General features: G+C 29.8%; 1 protein-coding gene across 1 annotated transcript; it reads left to right on the top strand.

The window, feature by feature from the left end:
- The first annotated feature begins 5,021 nt into the window (after nt 1–5,021).
- On the top strand, nt 5,022–15,803 carry LOC123291124 (aminopeptidase N-like). Its single transcript, XM_044871589.1, has 12 exons — nt 5,022–5,443; nt 6,164–6,478; nt 6,722–7,059; nt 8,000–8,081; nt 8,262–8,525; nt 9,369–9,783; nt 10,454–10,647; nt 10,831–11,151; nt 12,073–12,151; nt 13,363–13,518; nt 13,793–14,107; nt 15,289–15,803. Exons 1-12 carry the CDS (start codon nt 5,130–5,132, stop codon nt 15,709–15,711), a joined length of 3,216 nt encoding a protein of 1,071 aa, XP_044727524.1. The 5' UTR covers nt 5,022–5,129; the 3' UTR covers nt 15,712–15,803.
- The last annotated feature ends 497 nt before the right edge of the window (nt 15,804–16,300 follow it).

The raw sequence follows: 16,300 nt of genomic DNA, 5'->3' as shown, positions 1-16,300 counted from the left end.
ATTTACTATTGGTAATAAAGCACAGTTATTATAAATATTATCGTTATTAAATTAATTAAGTTAATAGAAAGTTTTATTTTCTGATTCTTTTAATATTAGTAAAAGATATTTTAACGTAAATAATCATCGAAAACTAATTCAAATAACAAAATATAAGTCAAATTTCAATTTACTTCTTTACAATGCGATACTCCCTGAATTGCATACATGAGTTAAAACATTTGCCCATTATTCCAGGAGTTAAAAACAATTTAGATAATCATAGCAAGTATTTTAGAATTAATTAGAAACAAAACATATCCCGTAATTACCTCACAAATGTATCTACGGTTTTTAATTTAAAATGAGAGCTAAAAATAATTACTTCTTATTTTCCCTAATTACAGTAGACTCCCGTAAAATGATTCCCTATCACTGATTTAAGAACATAATTACGGGAATCATAATTTAAAGAAAATAATTAATTAGAATAGTTAGAAAAAGCTTTAAAACAATTTATTTATTTATTCCAATCAATTTTTCGCAAATGTCAAGAAATTATCTAAGCTCTAATTTACTAATTAATTAGTTAGCTCAAACACTTCCAGTATGGACTTGATAACAACATATTATAAATATTGACATAAAGAATAATATAAAGAAGATTTTGATGATAATACAGGAACTATTTATTATTGATTGGAATAAGTAAAGTCGTATTTCTTTGTTTAGAAAAAAAACATTATTTATATCAGTAGATTTTTACATTCATTTTTCAATGATTGTATCATACATGATTATAATAAACTTAAAATAACTATTCTTGTTAATGTGACATTTAAATGTTTTTAAATAGAAAGAGCGGGTATAATAAGTATATCACAGAAAAATGTAGTCAAATTCGAATATTATATAATTACTTAAATTCCCTTTTGCTCATTTGAAAGTTTGTATGGCAATTAATAAACTTTAAACTTATTTTAAAAAATGAAAAGTATTTCATTAATGCAGGAATTTAAAAAAATATAACTTTGATGAAAATTTTTTCATCTCGTAATGAACTTAAACTTATTAATGAATCTAAGCTAAAGTGTAGAAAAAGAAAATTTATAATTTTTTTTTAAATTAAAAAATTTTGTGTACAAATTATAAATGTTAAGCTACGATAAGAAATAAATAAATTTAATTTTACGACTTTAATTTACGTTTATATTATTTTTGCCATAAATAATTTAAATTTTTTCCTCTGAAGATATTAAACCTAAGCATTTTAAGCTATATTATATAGAAATTGTATAGGGCAGAGATGGCGAGCCAATGACATTCTTTGCAATACCTTGGACACGCCACCGATCACAAAATTCACTATGAAATATTATATTACGAACGAATGCAAGTGATCCTACAACATCTCTAAAACAACCTTTGGAACATATCACAAATCCGTTAGTAAAAGAAGCAAATCAGATCAAAAGGAATTATTTTCAATTGCAATGGAAGACAAAAATAAACAGTCGACGTCTATAATTAAATATATTGGTAAAAATTGTCATAGGAGCTAAGTTAATCCATTACAAATGCTATTGCTCGAAGTAATTCGTTTCAAGGGGTAACGTTTTTGAAGAAAGTCTGGTTGGTAAAAATAATAATAATAATAATATTTGTTTGATAATTTCGGTAATAAAGATAAGATAATTCAGCGCATCGAAGATATTTCTCTATTTAGAAACACAATCTTAAGAATCAGAATCTTAAAACTGGCCAGAAATGCAACAGATAAAAAAAAAATTGACTTTAGCTCCGCTTCATTTATATCGCTATGTCTGAACGAAAGCTCTAACGTCACTAAATCAGCACGTGTTTAGCTATTTTTGCTCGATATTTTGTTGGAAATGTCACTAAGAAAGAATTAATTGCGACAATATCGTTGCTAACAACTATAAAGAGCAGAGATATTTGTACAGCTGTTAAAAATTCACTTTTGAGAATATGATTTGAAAAAAATTTTATTTTCCCAATAATCACAAAGTCATGGCCTCAAAAAACATTTCTTTAAAAAAATAAAAGTTTGTTAAGGGGGGTTAATTTTAGGAGGGGAAATTTCATTTCCTCCTAATTTTGGGAGGGAAAACTTCTTGATAAGATTCCGCACGATTTATAATATCGAATAATCAAATAGTTCTGTTTCTGTTCATTTTCTACATATAGCTTTGATCGCTTTGATGTTCCTGAAACCTATCTCATTACGATTTTGAAAGTATCAGTTGATAAATTATCAATACCTTCTACATTAACAGTACTGATTCTATTAACTGACTTTGCGTTTTGACTAGTAATTCAACTGCAAAAAAAATTAAGCCTCCCCATTCACCCCCAACCAACCAACCCCTTTCTAGCATGTACAGAAGTGAAACATGTACTTTAGGGGGATTTTTACGATTTTCCGGGAGCTTCGATGTGGAAAAAGAAATTTTTCGAAATTCACTCTTTCTATAGAATCCATGTATATTCCCATCTATAGAAGAGAAGGCCGCTACGGACGTCCCACACAAGTAAAGCGATGAATAATTTTAATAAAAAGTTATACCTTATGAAAATATGCTCGAAAATTTTGTAACGCCAAGAAAGAAAATTATCAAAAGTATAATGTGATTGTCTTAGAAAACTGGCCTATGAAAAATTTCTGTTATGGAAATATTTCAAATATAGGAAATACCTAATAATATACCTAAATGCGATTTTTATGATTTTCATAATTTAAATTATTTAGGAAAACTTAATTTATTTGATTTATAAAAGGTTCAAAAGTTTTAGTTTTTGCCAGAAACGATTATTGAAGTAAAAGCATGGCTAATGTGACTTTAAAAAAAAGTCAATAATCACTTGTTTTTAATATGCATTCATAGAATGTAGATGTCAAAAAAACCAAATTATTTTTATATATTTACTCATGATTTCATACATTTTTTTTCGTATTTTATGATTTCATGAGAAAATTATTTAGTATTACAATTTTTCATACAAAATGGATGATGAAGACATATTTGAAGATGTACCGAGAGACGCAAATTCTTTAGTTATACCTAAAGATGTGTTTGAAAGAGCATCTAGCAAAGATAAACTCAAATATGGTAAACCTCAACCAACTTTTGTACCTGCTGTAAAAACCACTAAATCGCCACAAATACCGTTTTTTCGTCCTGCACAACCAAAAATTGTCGAAGCAACTGTAGAAAAATGTGCGAATAAAGACGTCATAAGTGTTTTCTCCTCTACGGTACCCAATGATTATTTTCCAAAAAATTACAATTACGCGGCGACCGATACTTCAACATTGGATTACAAGGTAAAACTTTCGGTATTTGTATTCTTAAAACTTTGATGATCGTAGTCTTTTTAGTTTAGTCTTTTTTAAAATAATAAATACGTATGATGTTATGTGGGTTTGCTATGGAGCTACGTAATCGTAATCAAACTATCGGATATCCGAAATAAAAAACGTTCCAAAACGTTTCTGGTGTAAAAGTTTCAAATAATTTCGGATAGCAGCGAAGTCGAAAATTAGATAGAAAAAAATCTAATTTATTATTTTAATATGAGGGTGTACCGCAAGTAACGCACGCTTTTATTGCATCACGTAGAAAATATAATTCTAAGACGAAAAGTCCTCTTCCATTTTTTTATCCGATGCACGGATAGATATTATTTAAAATATGCAGCAAATCAGAAGTATTATAACGAAAAATTAGACTAGACTCTGACTCAGACTGACTAATTAATGTAATTAATGATTTTTTACTTATTAAAAATAAATTATTAAATAGTTATTATTGTTATTAAAAAAAATATAATTTAAAAAAAAAATTAATTAATTTTACATTACAATTAAAATTATTATCCACTATTTGATGCAATAAAATAAAATCCATTAACTAGGGGTGACCCTTTGACCGTTGAGAATATTATTAATATCTCAAGATTAAATTGTATAATATAGATAAGATTATCGATCGTTTATCTTGACGATCGTTATATTCATACATAGGTACATAATTACATGCAGGTCAAACCAATAAAAGCATGTTAAAAAATCAAGTCGATACGTATCGGTATTAAATATAAACCAAATTAAATGAGAGAAGCGATGCTTTTTATAAAAACAATTCTCATAGGTTTGGCTGTTCTGCAACCGCAGTTTTTAGATTTCGAAAAACGCACATGAACATCTACTTAATTATTAACTAGTTGCTTCTCGTGAAAATATGAGCAACTTTTTTCTGTTTTTTTTTTTTTCTGTTTTTTTTTTTCGAAAACCCAACGGATTTGGTACATGAAATTAGTGACCCAATCGACTTGACTTGACCTTGCAGTGACCTTCATGGTCAAGTCGAAGCCCATAGTTATACCCATGCAATATTTGATAATTATTCGAACAGCTTTCTAGCGTTGATCCCGACACGAAAAGTAATGCAATGAGTTTAGCCAAATCAAATGTTTCAAACATGAGAGGATCCGCATCTGCAATAGTAAATCAAAAATTGGATTCAACACATCAACCTGAATATGGTGGTTATGAAGCAATGAAAGATAGGCTAACCGAGTCTTCAGCAGATAATAGATTTAATCAAGTTTATGCACGCCAAACAATGGGAAATCCAGAACAGCCATCTGCCAGTCGGAGAAGAAAGAAGTGTAATAAAACTTTTTGTTTATGGTTGTGTTTATTTTTGCTACTCTTACTGATACTAGGATTTTTGCTATATTCTTTGTTCGGGTGTAAGAAAGACTGTAAAGACCATGGAAGTAAAAAATACGATGATGAGTCAAAAGGATCATCAGCCAAGGGAGGAGAACGAGACTATGACGAAGATTTTTCTTTAATGACAGCTGAAAGTATGGAAAGTAGTGAAAAATTACCACGATTAAATCCAGCAATATTCCCGACCGCATATTATATAACAATAATAACGGATTTTACTCGATTCGAGTATAATTTACGTGTTCATATATTAATATATATTAATGAAATTACAAATATAATAATTATACACGGATCAAATTATAATTTAAATGCGTATGTGGGTTTAGTTGGACCAGAAAATGAAATATATGACATAGCAACAGTGAATTTAGAATTAGATACAGAGCTCATGGTATTAACTTTGAATCGTTCAACTGTTATTGGTGAATACAATTTAACAATGCATTATTCTGGTGTTATTGAAACTGAAATTGGTGGTTATTATCGAATTTCGTATAAATCACCAAATTCACATAATATCAGTTGGTTAGCACTTACTGATTTTAAACCAGATAAGGCGCATTTACTATTTCCATGCTTTGATCATCCTATGTTCAAGGCAACATTTTCATTAGTATTTGGGCTATTAGATAGTAAATCATTCACTATTTCGAATATGGGAAAAGTTGAGCAGCGTTGGAGAAGGAAAAGAGAAATTGGAATGTAAGTAAATATTAAATTTAACAAATGTGATTTTTTTATATAAAATTTGAGGTCTATAAAATTTAATTTTAGGATTATTTTAGAAATTCATACAACCCTGATGGAAAAATATTTGAAGAAAGAATAAGTCTAAATAAATCTTATAACTCTAATAATTAATAATATAAGTCTTAGGAACTCTGAATAACTTTGAATTTCCCAACGTTTTTGAACTGTCTATTTCAGATTAGTAAGTCCAGATAACTCTGAATTAGGCAGTCCAAAAGCGTTGAGTTTTTAAGACTTTTTCAGAGTTTCTAAGAATTATTAAGCCTTATTCTTTTTCTTCAAATATTTTTTCCACCAGGGGAGAAATTAGCAAAATTATGCCTTGTATTGCAATTATTTTTTTCAAGGAGTAAGATGGAGTAGGGTACAAACTTTTTAACCTATTATATTAATATATATAAAATCTTAAGTCATATTTCTTTTTTTTTTTTTAAATTTTTGAATAATATTCGTTTAATGAAATATCAAAGTCCCATTCATGCGTTACTATTATCTATTTTATATTTTGATAAGGATATAATTATTATAACACCCAAAGACCCAATCACGCTCAATTAACACAATGGTTTTCCTTTACAAATGCAGGATTAGTTCTCTCTGCATGATGACAAATAGCTAATTACCAGCCTAGTGTGACAAAAAATAAAATTGATTACAATTTTATCTTTTAAGCCGAAATATAACCGACATGGAGGTGTACAGTTGGGATCATTACGATACCACTCCATTAATCACAACGTTGGGTTTGGCATTTATAGCTGTAACAAATAAGGACGATTTTGGTTTTAAAGATAAAAATTTTGTTCATTATTTTTATCGCAAACATTTGTCAAAAGAAATGGAGTTTGCTATGGACATGACTAACGCAATTGTGGGTTATTTTGAAGCCTATTTCAACTCTTTATATTCTTTACCAAATCTACATATATTTGCTGTACCAAATTTAAATAAATATGGCGTTGGATCATGGGGAATAATTTTACTAAGGTAATCATTTTCTTATAAATAGATGACTTTAAAAGATGGTCGGACGGGAAAATGTCCCCGTACTATTCCTGATAAATAACCCAAGAAAAAATATCTCGAATAATATATGTCTCCAAAAAATCTCTCCGTCTCATCGGGAAATACCTTCACGTTTTACTATTTCTTACTTAAAATTTTAATTCTATTTCCATCTACCATTATGTGTTGTAAGACATTTCTAAATAGTTAATTATATTTTTATAGTGAAAGTCAAATCTTAAACGATCCAAAAGGTGTGAATCCTAATAAAGCAATGTATCCAATAGAGCAACGAAAACAAGTAATATTAAATTTATCACATAAATTAGTGAGTCAATGGTTTGGGACAAGTGTCACAATGTCTGATATAACGGAGGATTGGATTTTTGAAGGCTTTGCACTTTATATGAAATATCGTGCATTGAACAGTATATCAAAAGATGAATGGAATGATCCTGGTCATTTTAATGTTGAGATTATGCAACCATTATTATTAATGGAATCATTAATACCAACAGTCAAATACCATGAAAATCATGAATATGTTCCAGATGCAGCTAAAGGTAAAGCATTCCATACGAACAAATATATTTCAAATGTTGGGAGCTTTGAATTTGGAAGTGAATAGAGGAGAAGTTGCTAGTCCTTGCTAAGGTTTTTTATTTTGAAGTTTAACTTTTAATAGTCATCTATTCATTCTTACACGACTATTATTTCAAATGATATGGATATCTTAATATCTGTTGATATCAATATGAACTCAAATAAATTCAAATTTAAATGTTGCAAAGTCATCAAATACAAATAAAAAGTGTATAATCAGGTCCTTACGCAGGCATCATCCAGTTTTCTTTATCATGTTAGGTCATAAAGTCTATTAATATAATTGATACTCTTTTTTCAATAAGAGAACATTTTATTATATCAAAATGTGATATTCAGTCACTATATTTCAATAATTTAACCCTGTGAGGTACAGAAAAAACTTTTGCAAAAGTCTGTATGCATCTTTGAAAGTATGCATCGACCTCTCCACTGAGATGTATATTAAACACCGCTAAACCGTTTAGCCGATCTTCAGACATTGTCAATCTAAGGTTTGTTTTGACACAAATGAAAAAAGCGTCCATTCGTCGATGTTGACATAGATAAAACTGCCCCCCCCCCACGTGCTCACGGGGTTGATCTGCTGTAAACTCATCAAATACAATCTGTTGAAAAATTATCGAATTCCCTCTATTACTACTGCATAAATGTACCTCTATGTCTATGGCTATACTATTATAGGTATAGCAGGTAAACTTAGTATTTATACCTCTCGGAATAAATTTTGTCTTAATTTATTAACGATATCACTCAAAGATGGTTTGATCGTAAATCTTTATCTAGTAAGCTTATTTTCTTGACAAGAATTGGCCTATGTATAAAAAATGAGTTTTTATCGTAAATTTACGCCGAGAATAATAGAATAACAAATTTTTATTTTGCTTTTGTAAATTGTAGGAGCTGTGTTAATGCGTATGATGGAAAATATGATAACAAAAGAAACATTTGATAGTGCAATAATGAAATTAACGGATAATAAGTAAGTGAATTTAATTCAACAATTCTCAACTAAATTCAAAACCAACTTGTAATTTTTTGTTTCTTTTGCATTCACTACTAACTACTTACATCGAAGGTAAATAGTGTATGCAAAAGAAATAAACTTTTATAACGGGTTCACACTTTTTATGATGTTGTAATCATGCTTCTCAATTTTTAGAAAGTTGCAAGTTGCTGGTTTTATGGATATTTGTGAACTTTTATCTGACGAAGCTCAAACGAAACAAACATTGAGTCAGGATTTAAATTTATGTGATTTTCTTAAACCTTATGTTAAACAACGAGGCTATCCTGTTTTGAAGTTAAGTCGCAATTACGTTACAAACGGAGCTATGATTACACAACAACAATTTATTTTAGGCAATCAAATTGCAGAAAAGTTTTCAGAATCAAATGATTCATTGAAAAATGACGAACAGATGTGGTACATATTCCGTTTTTATTTATTGTAAACATAGTAAATGTTGCGAGAAACTATCGATTTGGCCTATTATTAAAATAATATTGACGATTACGCATGGCCATACCTAGCTTTTGGCTTAAAAGTAGTCAGGAATTTTTTCCTTGAAGGGGGAAAATCAGAAATTTTCGTCCTAAAAATTTCATAAATTGAACAGTATTTTGGCATAAATAAATAACCAAAAAAATTTATGTTTAGTCCAAGGGGTGCACATGAAATATATATCAAGGTATACTACTTTTAGTCCCAAGTTTGTAACGCTTAAAAAAAAAAATCACCTTTTGTTCGCATCACATAGGCACCGTGTGAAGTTGTAGCAACTTGGTGACAAAACGGCAAAAGTTTAACAAAATCCGTTTCGGTCAAAAGGGGCTAGTAATTTTAGTCTTTTAAATTTTATATTAAAATTTAAGAAGGTGACGTCATTCCTTATGAAAAATACTAACCCTCTGATGGTTGTTAGGCTGATAATTGTTGACAAGACTTTTGTTTCCTTGTTTCCTTGAATTGTTAAGAAGACTGCACATGGCTAGGAAATCCGGCGAATCCTTTACGCAAAAATCATAAGGAATTTTACTTACGTAAAATGACCCAAAAAACCGAAGGTAGCTTTACTTGGTTCAAAAATTTACTTTTTCTGGGAAACGGGGAGGGGGTTATACCAAAATTTAACCAATAAAATTTTTGGTAACATCCGAAATATTAATCTATAAGGTTTTCTAAACAATAAACAAACAAATTATGTAAATTATTTCGTTTTGTTGCTAAATTTTCCTATAATTTCATACATTTTTTCCTATTTCCAAGGGTTGTTCCTACAAGCATTATAAATAAAGGTTGCGGTGCTACTGGTACTCAACCCAAAACATGGATGCCCCAAAAGGAAGAATTTTCGGTTGGTATTTTGACATCAAACGATTGGGCACTGTTGAATAACGGAGGAACTGGATTATATCGTGTTAATTACGATAAACGTAATTGGGATATGATCAAAAAACAATTAAACACAAATTATGAAGAAATTGCAACAGTAAATCGAGCCCAAATTATTGATGATGTTTTAAATTTAGCCCGCGCTAATATGGTAGATTATTATTTAGCATTTGAAATAATTAAATACTTGCCTAAAGAAGTAGAAAATATACCATGGGCAGCAGCTCTAAATAATTTTGAATTTTTCGACATGATGCTCATAAAAACACCACAGTATGGCACTTTTAAGGTATATTTCAATATAGCACATTATTATAAGGTATATGCAAATTTTGTATAATGGTTGCTAGAGAAAATAATTTATGGCGATGAACATTGCACACACTAAAATTTCAAAACGAAACTCAATTATCACTAATGTCACCTCATGTCAAATATAATAGCGTCATTACAAACCGGATAGGCTCAGCATTGATCGTCTATGCAGAGTTATAAATTAGTATTCAAGCTCTGAAAAGGACGATATAGTTTTTTTAAAAAGAGCTGGAACCTTCTGGAATTACTGACTGTGATAGTTATGAGATATACGAAATAACTGAATACGAAATAAAAGGCCAAAATTCGTAGAATACTTACTATATTTATCTTATGCACTTAACTTTGTACATTGCTTTTTCCATTACATATTAGTCTTAGTTCTTTGGGTAGTTAATTAACTACTTCTTTTTGCATACTGAGTGTTGTACTTGTGTTCACATCAAACACACAGTATAAGTTTTGCTATCATCAGTATTATCAATAAATTCAAGCATATTACTGATATTGCATATCACTGATTGTGATACAAAATATTACAAACTAAATTTTTTCCATCTCCAAAATGCAATACGCTTTCGTTCCAAATTTCAAATCAATTCAGAAAATATTTAATAAACAAATTCAGTCTTCTATTGTTTTAGAAATTTGTTTCAATTTTAATAGCTGATGTTTATCAGAGTCATTGTGATGAGAAAAAAGAATCAGACGAAGATACATATGCAGTACAATTACATAATCTAATTGGTCAATGGGCATGTCATCTGGATCATCCCGCTTGTACTCAGTATAGTATTCGAGAGTTTTATGCATTTAAAGCAAACCCGCAACACAATTCGTAAGTTCGTATATTATTACCCAGTATTTGATTTACTAAAAAAGCTACATGAAAGAGTCACATAAAATTAATATGATAACAGTGACAATTTTACTAGCGAGTTATGAAAAACAATTGAAAAATATCCACTATTATCACTCTCACTTGTTTCTAAAGTTATAAATGACTTGCTATTGTAATTAGTATTTCAGTTGAAGAACGATATATGGTTTATTGCACAGCCATAAGAAGTACCACATATGCAGAATGGAATTTCTTGTGGAAACAATACTTAGCAAGTGATAATCAATTCGAAAAAGAATTGATTTTAAAATCATTAGCATGCACTTACGATCCATGGATTATTGAATGGTATTTATGGCATATTGTATCGCCTAACACTGATGAAATTTTAATTCAACCAATCCATTACGCTATTATAATTGAACATTTGGCAAAAAATCCAGTTGCCTCTAGTGTCGTTATAGACAAATTATTAAAACATTGGAAGACATTCCGTAAATTGTACGTAATATAATCATAAGCTAATAAATTTTTGGTCAGTAAGAATTAAAAACGTCGCAACTAACAGGCGTAAAATTCAACAAAACGTAAATCTCGGAAAAATACATTTGCATTTTACTTGTTGAAAAAAAGACCGCCAATACCTATTATAAAGTTTTGTGAAGTAAGATTAGTTTAGGTTTAAATGTTCGGTCTGCTTAAGTTCAATCCTTTCGAAGACTGATGATGGAAAAGATTTTGTGTAGGTAATGCGATTGAAAGATTCAAGGTTTTAATTTTTACTAACCAAAAGTTCATTGACTGCTGCTTCATATATTATAAACTGATAAACTTAACGAATATGTATTTGCGCTACATGATGCTGCGTTTAAGAATCTGTAATTGGTCATTGTTTATATATAGTTAATTTTCTGAGAGAAATAGTGCATATTGTTTTAAACAATAAAGCATAACATTTTTGTCCTGTGGGAATTTTTTATTCGATTTTGTGTTTTGGCACAATCATAATTCTCTTATTGATTCCAATACAAAGAACTTTGTTGTATGCAAAGCGAGTTTAATTTCAAAGTATGCATGCCAAAATAAACATGAGCATAAACCGCAGAACTGGGCCAGCATTAAGAATTATTTTATCATTCGGTCTCTGCGCAAAAACTTCCGAGGTTTCGTTAAATCGCCCTTTATTGTATTTTAAATTTACTACATTTGGTCTAACTTAAAAATCCCAAAAATTTTCCAATGTCAAACAGCAATAAATTGGCATGCGACTTTCCTTTACTGCTTAAGGAATTAGATTTAAAAACATTTGCCTAGTTTGGTACCCAAATGACGTAAGTTACACTCGCTTTGTTTGTTCAAATTACGTAACTTACAGGAACAAAACAATCACAAACATTAATATAATTAATTTTTATTTAATAGATCACGGTCAAATACTATATTAGCACATATGATAAAAAGTACATTTTTTTATATGAATACTGAACCAGAATATGATTTGGTAAGTTTCAAGCTTAAATTTACTTATTTTAACAATAATCCTCTATATATCCTCTATATATATATATATACAAATCTTCATATTTTGCATTTTAAGAAAAAGTCTTTTTGTAAGATTTTACTGACGTTAGTACATTTTGTAAGCAAAAAAAAAGTTGTGCAACTTGCGTAATAAGTGAACAATTATTTTCTCATATTACGCTGGTTGGTTAAAATAAGAGTTCCAAAAAACATACCAAAAAAACAGCTCTATATCGCCTTCCGGTCGCCATTTATAAGTATTTTCCAGAAAATTTTATTCTACATTTTTTAAAAGGCTCACTAGTTGAATCCACCTATAAATTCGTCTATCTATCTTTTAAAATTTTTGTAGAATTTTGACACCAAAGTTTTGCCCTAATTTGATCCCTCATGAGATACAATGATGTTTACGAAAAATTGTTTCAAACAAAATTTGTTTATTTTTTAAACATACAGTTTAACATAAGCAAAACTCAAAATTTTAACATTTATTTCTAATAACCATGTAAATTTATCAAGCATCATATCTCAAAAACTATTAGACATACGGAGCGGTGGATTGGCTCAAGTGTTCAAATTTAATATACTTTCAAAAAATAGTAGCAACTAAAGTCAAAAGCTCATAGTTTTTGAATTGAAATGCAAAAACTGAAAAAGTCTGAAATTTTTCAGTTATTCACGGATTACGCAGGCAGTGCAACTACTTTTTACTTGCAAAACGAGTAGCACACCCCCCTACGAGGTCCAAATAACATACCAAAACAGCAGCTTTATATGACGTTTTGCGATTTTACTTAATGTAGAATTGGACTGACATATACTTGCCCAAGACTTATAAAAAAGTTGTAATTCACCGTTTGGACGGAAGATAATTTTTTCAACGTGTTTTCTTTCATAAAAACTTTTTTTCGACTAGAATTGTTTAGGATTATATTATAATTAGAAAAATAATTTTGCGAAATATTTACCTTAAACAATTAAATATTAATAATAATAGTCTTAAGAGCTAGTGAACCATACGACTATCCCGTTTGCCACAAAGCTAATAAATTTTTAAATGATGTTTTTTCGATACTTTCTTATTTGACCAATAGTAAAACATCATTTAAAAATTTTCTAGTTTTGTGGCAAACGAGTTAGTCGGATGGTTCACTAGCTTTCTGACTATAAGGTACCTATTTTAATTCTTAGTTTAAAAACTGGTCTCGAAACAATGGTGACAAAATGAAAGAAGACTACGAGTTATTTCAACATATAGAAGCAGCAATTGAAAATAACATATTTTTCATGAAAACATATATGTGGCAAGTTGTAACATGGATGCAAAGCTACGTGCAAAATAATACGGTATTAGAATTATTATTATTAAATGCTTCATTTTCTCGCTTCAGCCTCGCACAGGGCTGTTTCCTACTTCAAATTTGATGATTTTGATATCGTTGGACTGGCCTGCGTTTTATCTTCAAACCTGATAGGCTACAGGCGTAGTTCATTGGAGAATTTATTAATCATTTTACTGGCCAATAACCAAACCAGATAATTTTGGTATTTGAGTTTGAACTACTAACTATTAACTAATTATTTTCAGCAATTTTTAATTAATTTATTTTAATTTTTCCAGCACAGACTTCCAGTTTCTTGTGATGAAGAACAAAATCACCCTGGTTTTGGTAGTGGTCCAAATAAAATTTTGGGTGGTTCACCATTTGATTCTACAAATAATGACACTTTCAAACCATTTGATTCAAATAGAACCTTACCGGAATCGCCATTCACGAATCCTCCTGGTTCCTTTCCACCGAATATCGTACATTCACCAGAGTCACCACGGTCACCATTAAATGTGGTAATCGACGAATTCAGTTCAACCAAAGTCAGGCAAGCTCCTATAAGTTCAACCACACCCAGACAAGCTCCAGATATAATGCCATCAAAAGTATGTCTCTTAATCACCACATTAGAAATAAACTGAGTATATGACTGAACAACATAATTTATTAAAAATATTGTAAATTTTCAAGAAGTGTCGGGTCTGTTCATTCATATCGTCATATTTTCCACGAAAAAATAGAATGACACACTTTTATCGAAAGCCAATGAGAAAGGGTGTGGTGTGTTATAAATTCGTTTTAAAACCCTTCGAACTGTTTTTAGAGGGGGTTTTGACGATCTTTGATTTACAGCCTATATTAAATCTTGTGCCAAATACGAATTTAATGTGCGCATTTACTATTATGCGAACACTCAAAAAAAGCGTATATTATTTCGGTAGCCAGTAAAAGATAGATAATGTACGCGCTCCAACTAACTCTGTTAATGGTATAAATTATTTTTAATCTGGATTCCCATCAGCACAAATTCCTTAATTATGCTTAACTTTTCTATCCATGAAAATAATCGTGAGTGGATTGCTCTCTTGGAAAGTTTCTGGTCGTGTGAACAAGTTTCATTTTTTTTTATTAATTATTATTGAGTATGATTTTTACTTCAGAGTATAACATATAGAATCTTATCATTGGATCTGTGATTTGTCGGATTACAAGGTACTTCTTTGTAAAAAATTCCGGACTATAGGGGATATTAGGCAATATTCTATTATCCGGCAGTTCGACACTGCCCTGCAAAACGTTTGCAGGATTACCACTGTATTCGTTTTTTTGTTATTTTATTACGAAAATAATTGAATAATTATTGCAAAAACGTTTTGCTAGAAACTGAATAAAAGCCGATGTATATTGTTTCGCAAATTGAAAGTTACGATTTTATGCAGTTTTTAAGTTGCAAGACAATAGTCACCCATTAATTCATATTCGCTTTTCAATTATCTTCTTTATAAAAAGAAAAATAGAAATTCGACAAATTGAAGCTTACCTAAGCGATCAAAAAATTTTCGATTCGTATAAAATTTTCTCAGGCTAAGCATAATTAAGGCACATAGCGATTTCTAGAGGTGTATTTCTCCTGGGCACAGAAATTATTTGTACGATTTTCGGAAATGTTGATTGTTTTCAGTCTAATAAAAAAACCAAATTTTACTAGCAGAGCGTGTAGAAAATACCTTCTACACTGTATTTATTATTATTATTCTTATGAATGTAAAATTAATATCTTTTTTAGCTTAATACAAATGATCTAGAACCGCAGCCAAAACTTCTGGACCAAAATCAACAAAATGCATCGGAACCAAAACCATCGGAACAAGTTCAGCAAAGGCAAATGGAGAGCTCTGACAAACTGGTTCCGAGTAATGCCTATTCATCGGAAAATGAAAGATCACAAAAGCCAAGCGCAAACAATCCAGAAGGACCCAAAATCCAAAAAGATGATAAATTTTTACCATTAGATCAAAGATCAGATTTAGAAAAATTTGTTAATGATTTAACACAAACTATTCCTGACAAGAAGAAAGGAAGGACAAACGATGGTCGAGAGCAAGATAAAGAAACAACAGTAATAGAAGATGAATTCGAAGGTGGTATAAAAGAGAAGAAAAGCATAGAAGCGAAGAATAGTACACTGTCTAGTAGTGATCATGTGTGATGTAAAATTAATGAATGGGGTTAATATGATGTTTAAAAATCTGTCAACTTTTGTATGAAAATGTGTAACCAAATAAAACTGCAATAAATTTCTATTTGGTATTTCAATTTTTAAAAAAGGAGCAGGGGAAAGTAAATAATCCTCGATAGTCAAAATTAATCCGTGCTTATATTTTGCAGAGAGAATTTTTTATTTTTTAAATATGTAAAAAATTACCAACAAATTACAGTAACACTTATAAAAATACAAAATTATCACAAAATTGAAATAAATGAAATTTTAAGGACCCCCAAACTTTTGGTAACATTTCACAACAAATTATTTAGTGGGTTTGAAAAATTAAATTTCTTAACACACAATTTAATTTCTCAATGGGTGTGTATTTTTTTCACCAAGCGAATTGAAATAAAGTTAAATTAATAGAAAAATTCGATTAATTTCATTTTCCACATTATGCAACCCTCCGGAAAATTGGGAAAAGCGTTTTTTTTAATTTTGCGTTTGGGAAATGAACTTTTCTGTTATTTCGAATCGATTGATGAAAATACCATCTTTCTCGCATGTAAAGGGGGATAAAAAACTTTTTGAG

This window comes from Chrysoperla carnea, chromosome 1 (assembly GCF_905475395.1).
Source record: "Chrysoperla carnea chromosome 1, inChrCarn1.1, whole genome shotgun sequence".
Taxonomy (NCBI): domain Eukaryota; kingdom Metazoa; phylum Arthropoda; class Insecta; order Neuroptera; family Chrysopidae; genus Chrysoperla; species Chrysoperla carnea.
Note: the sequence above shows the minus strand (reverse complement) of the source record. Positions and strands in the feature narration are given on the sequence as shown.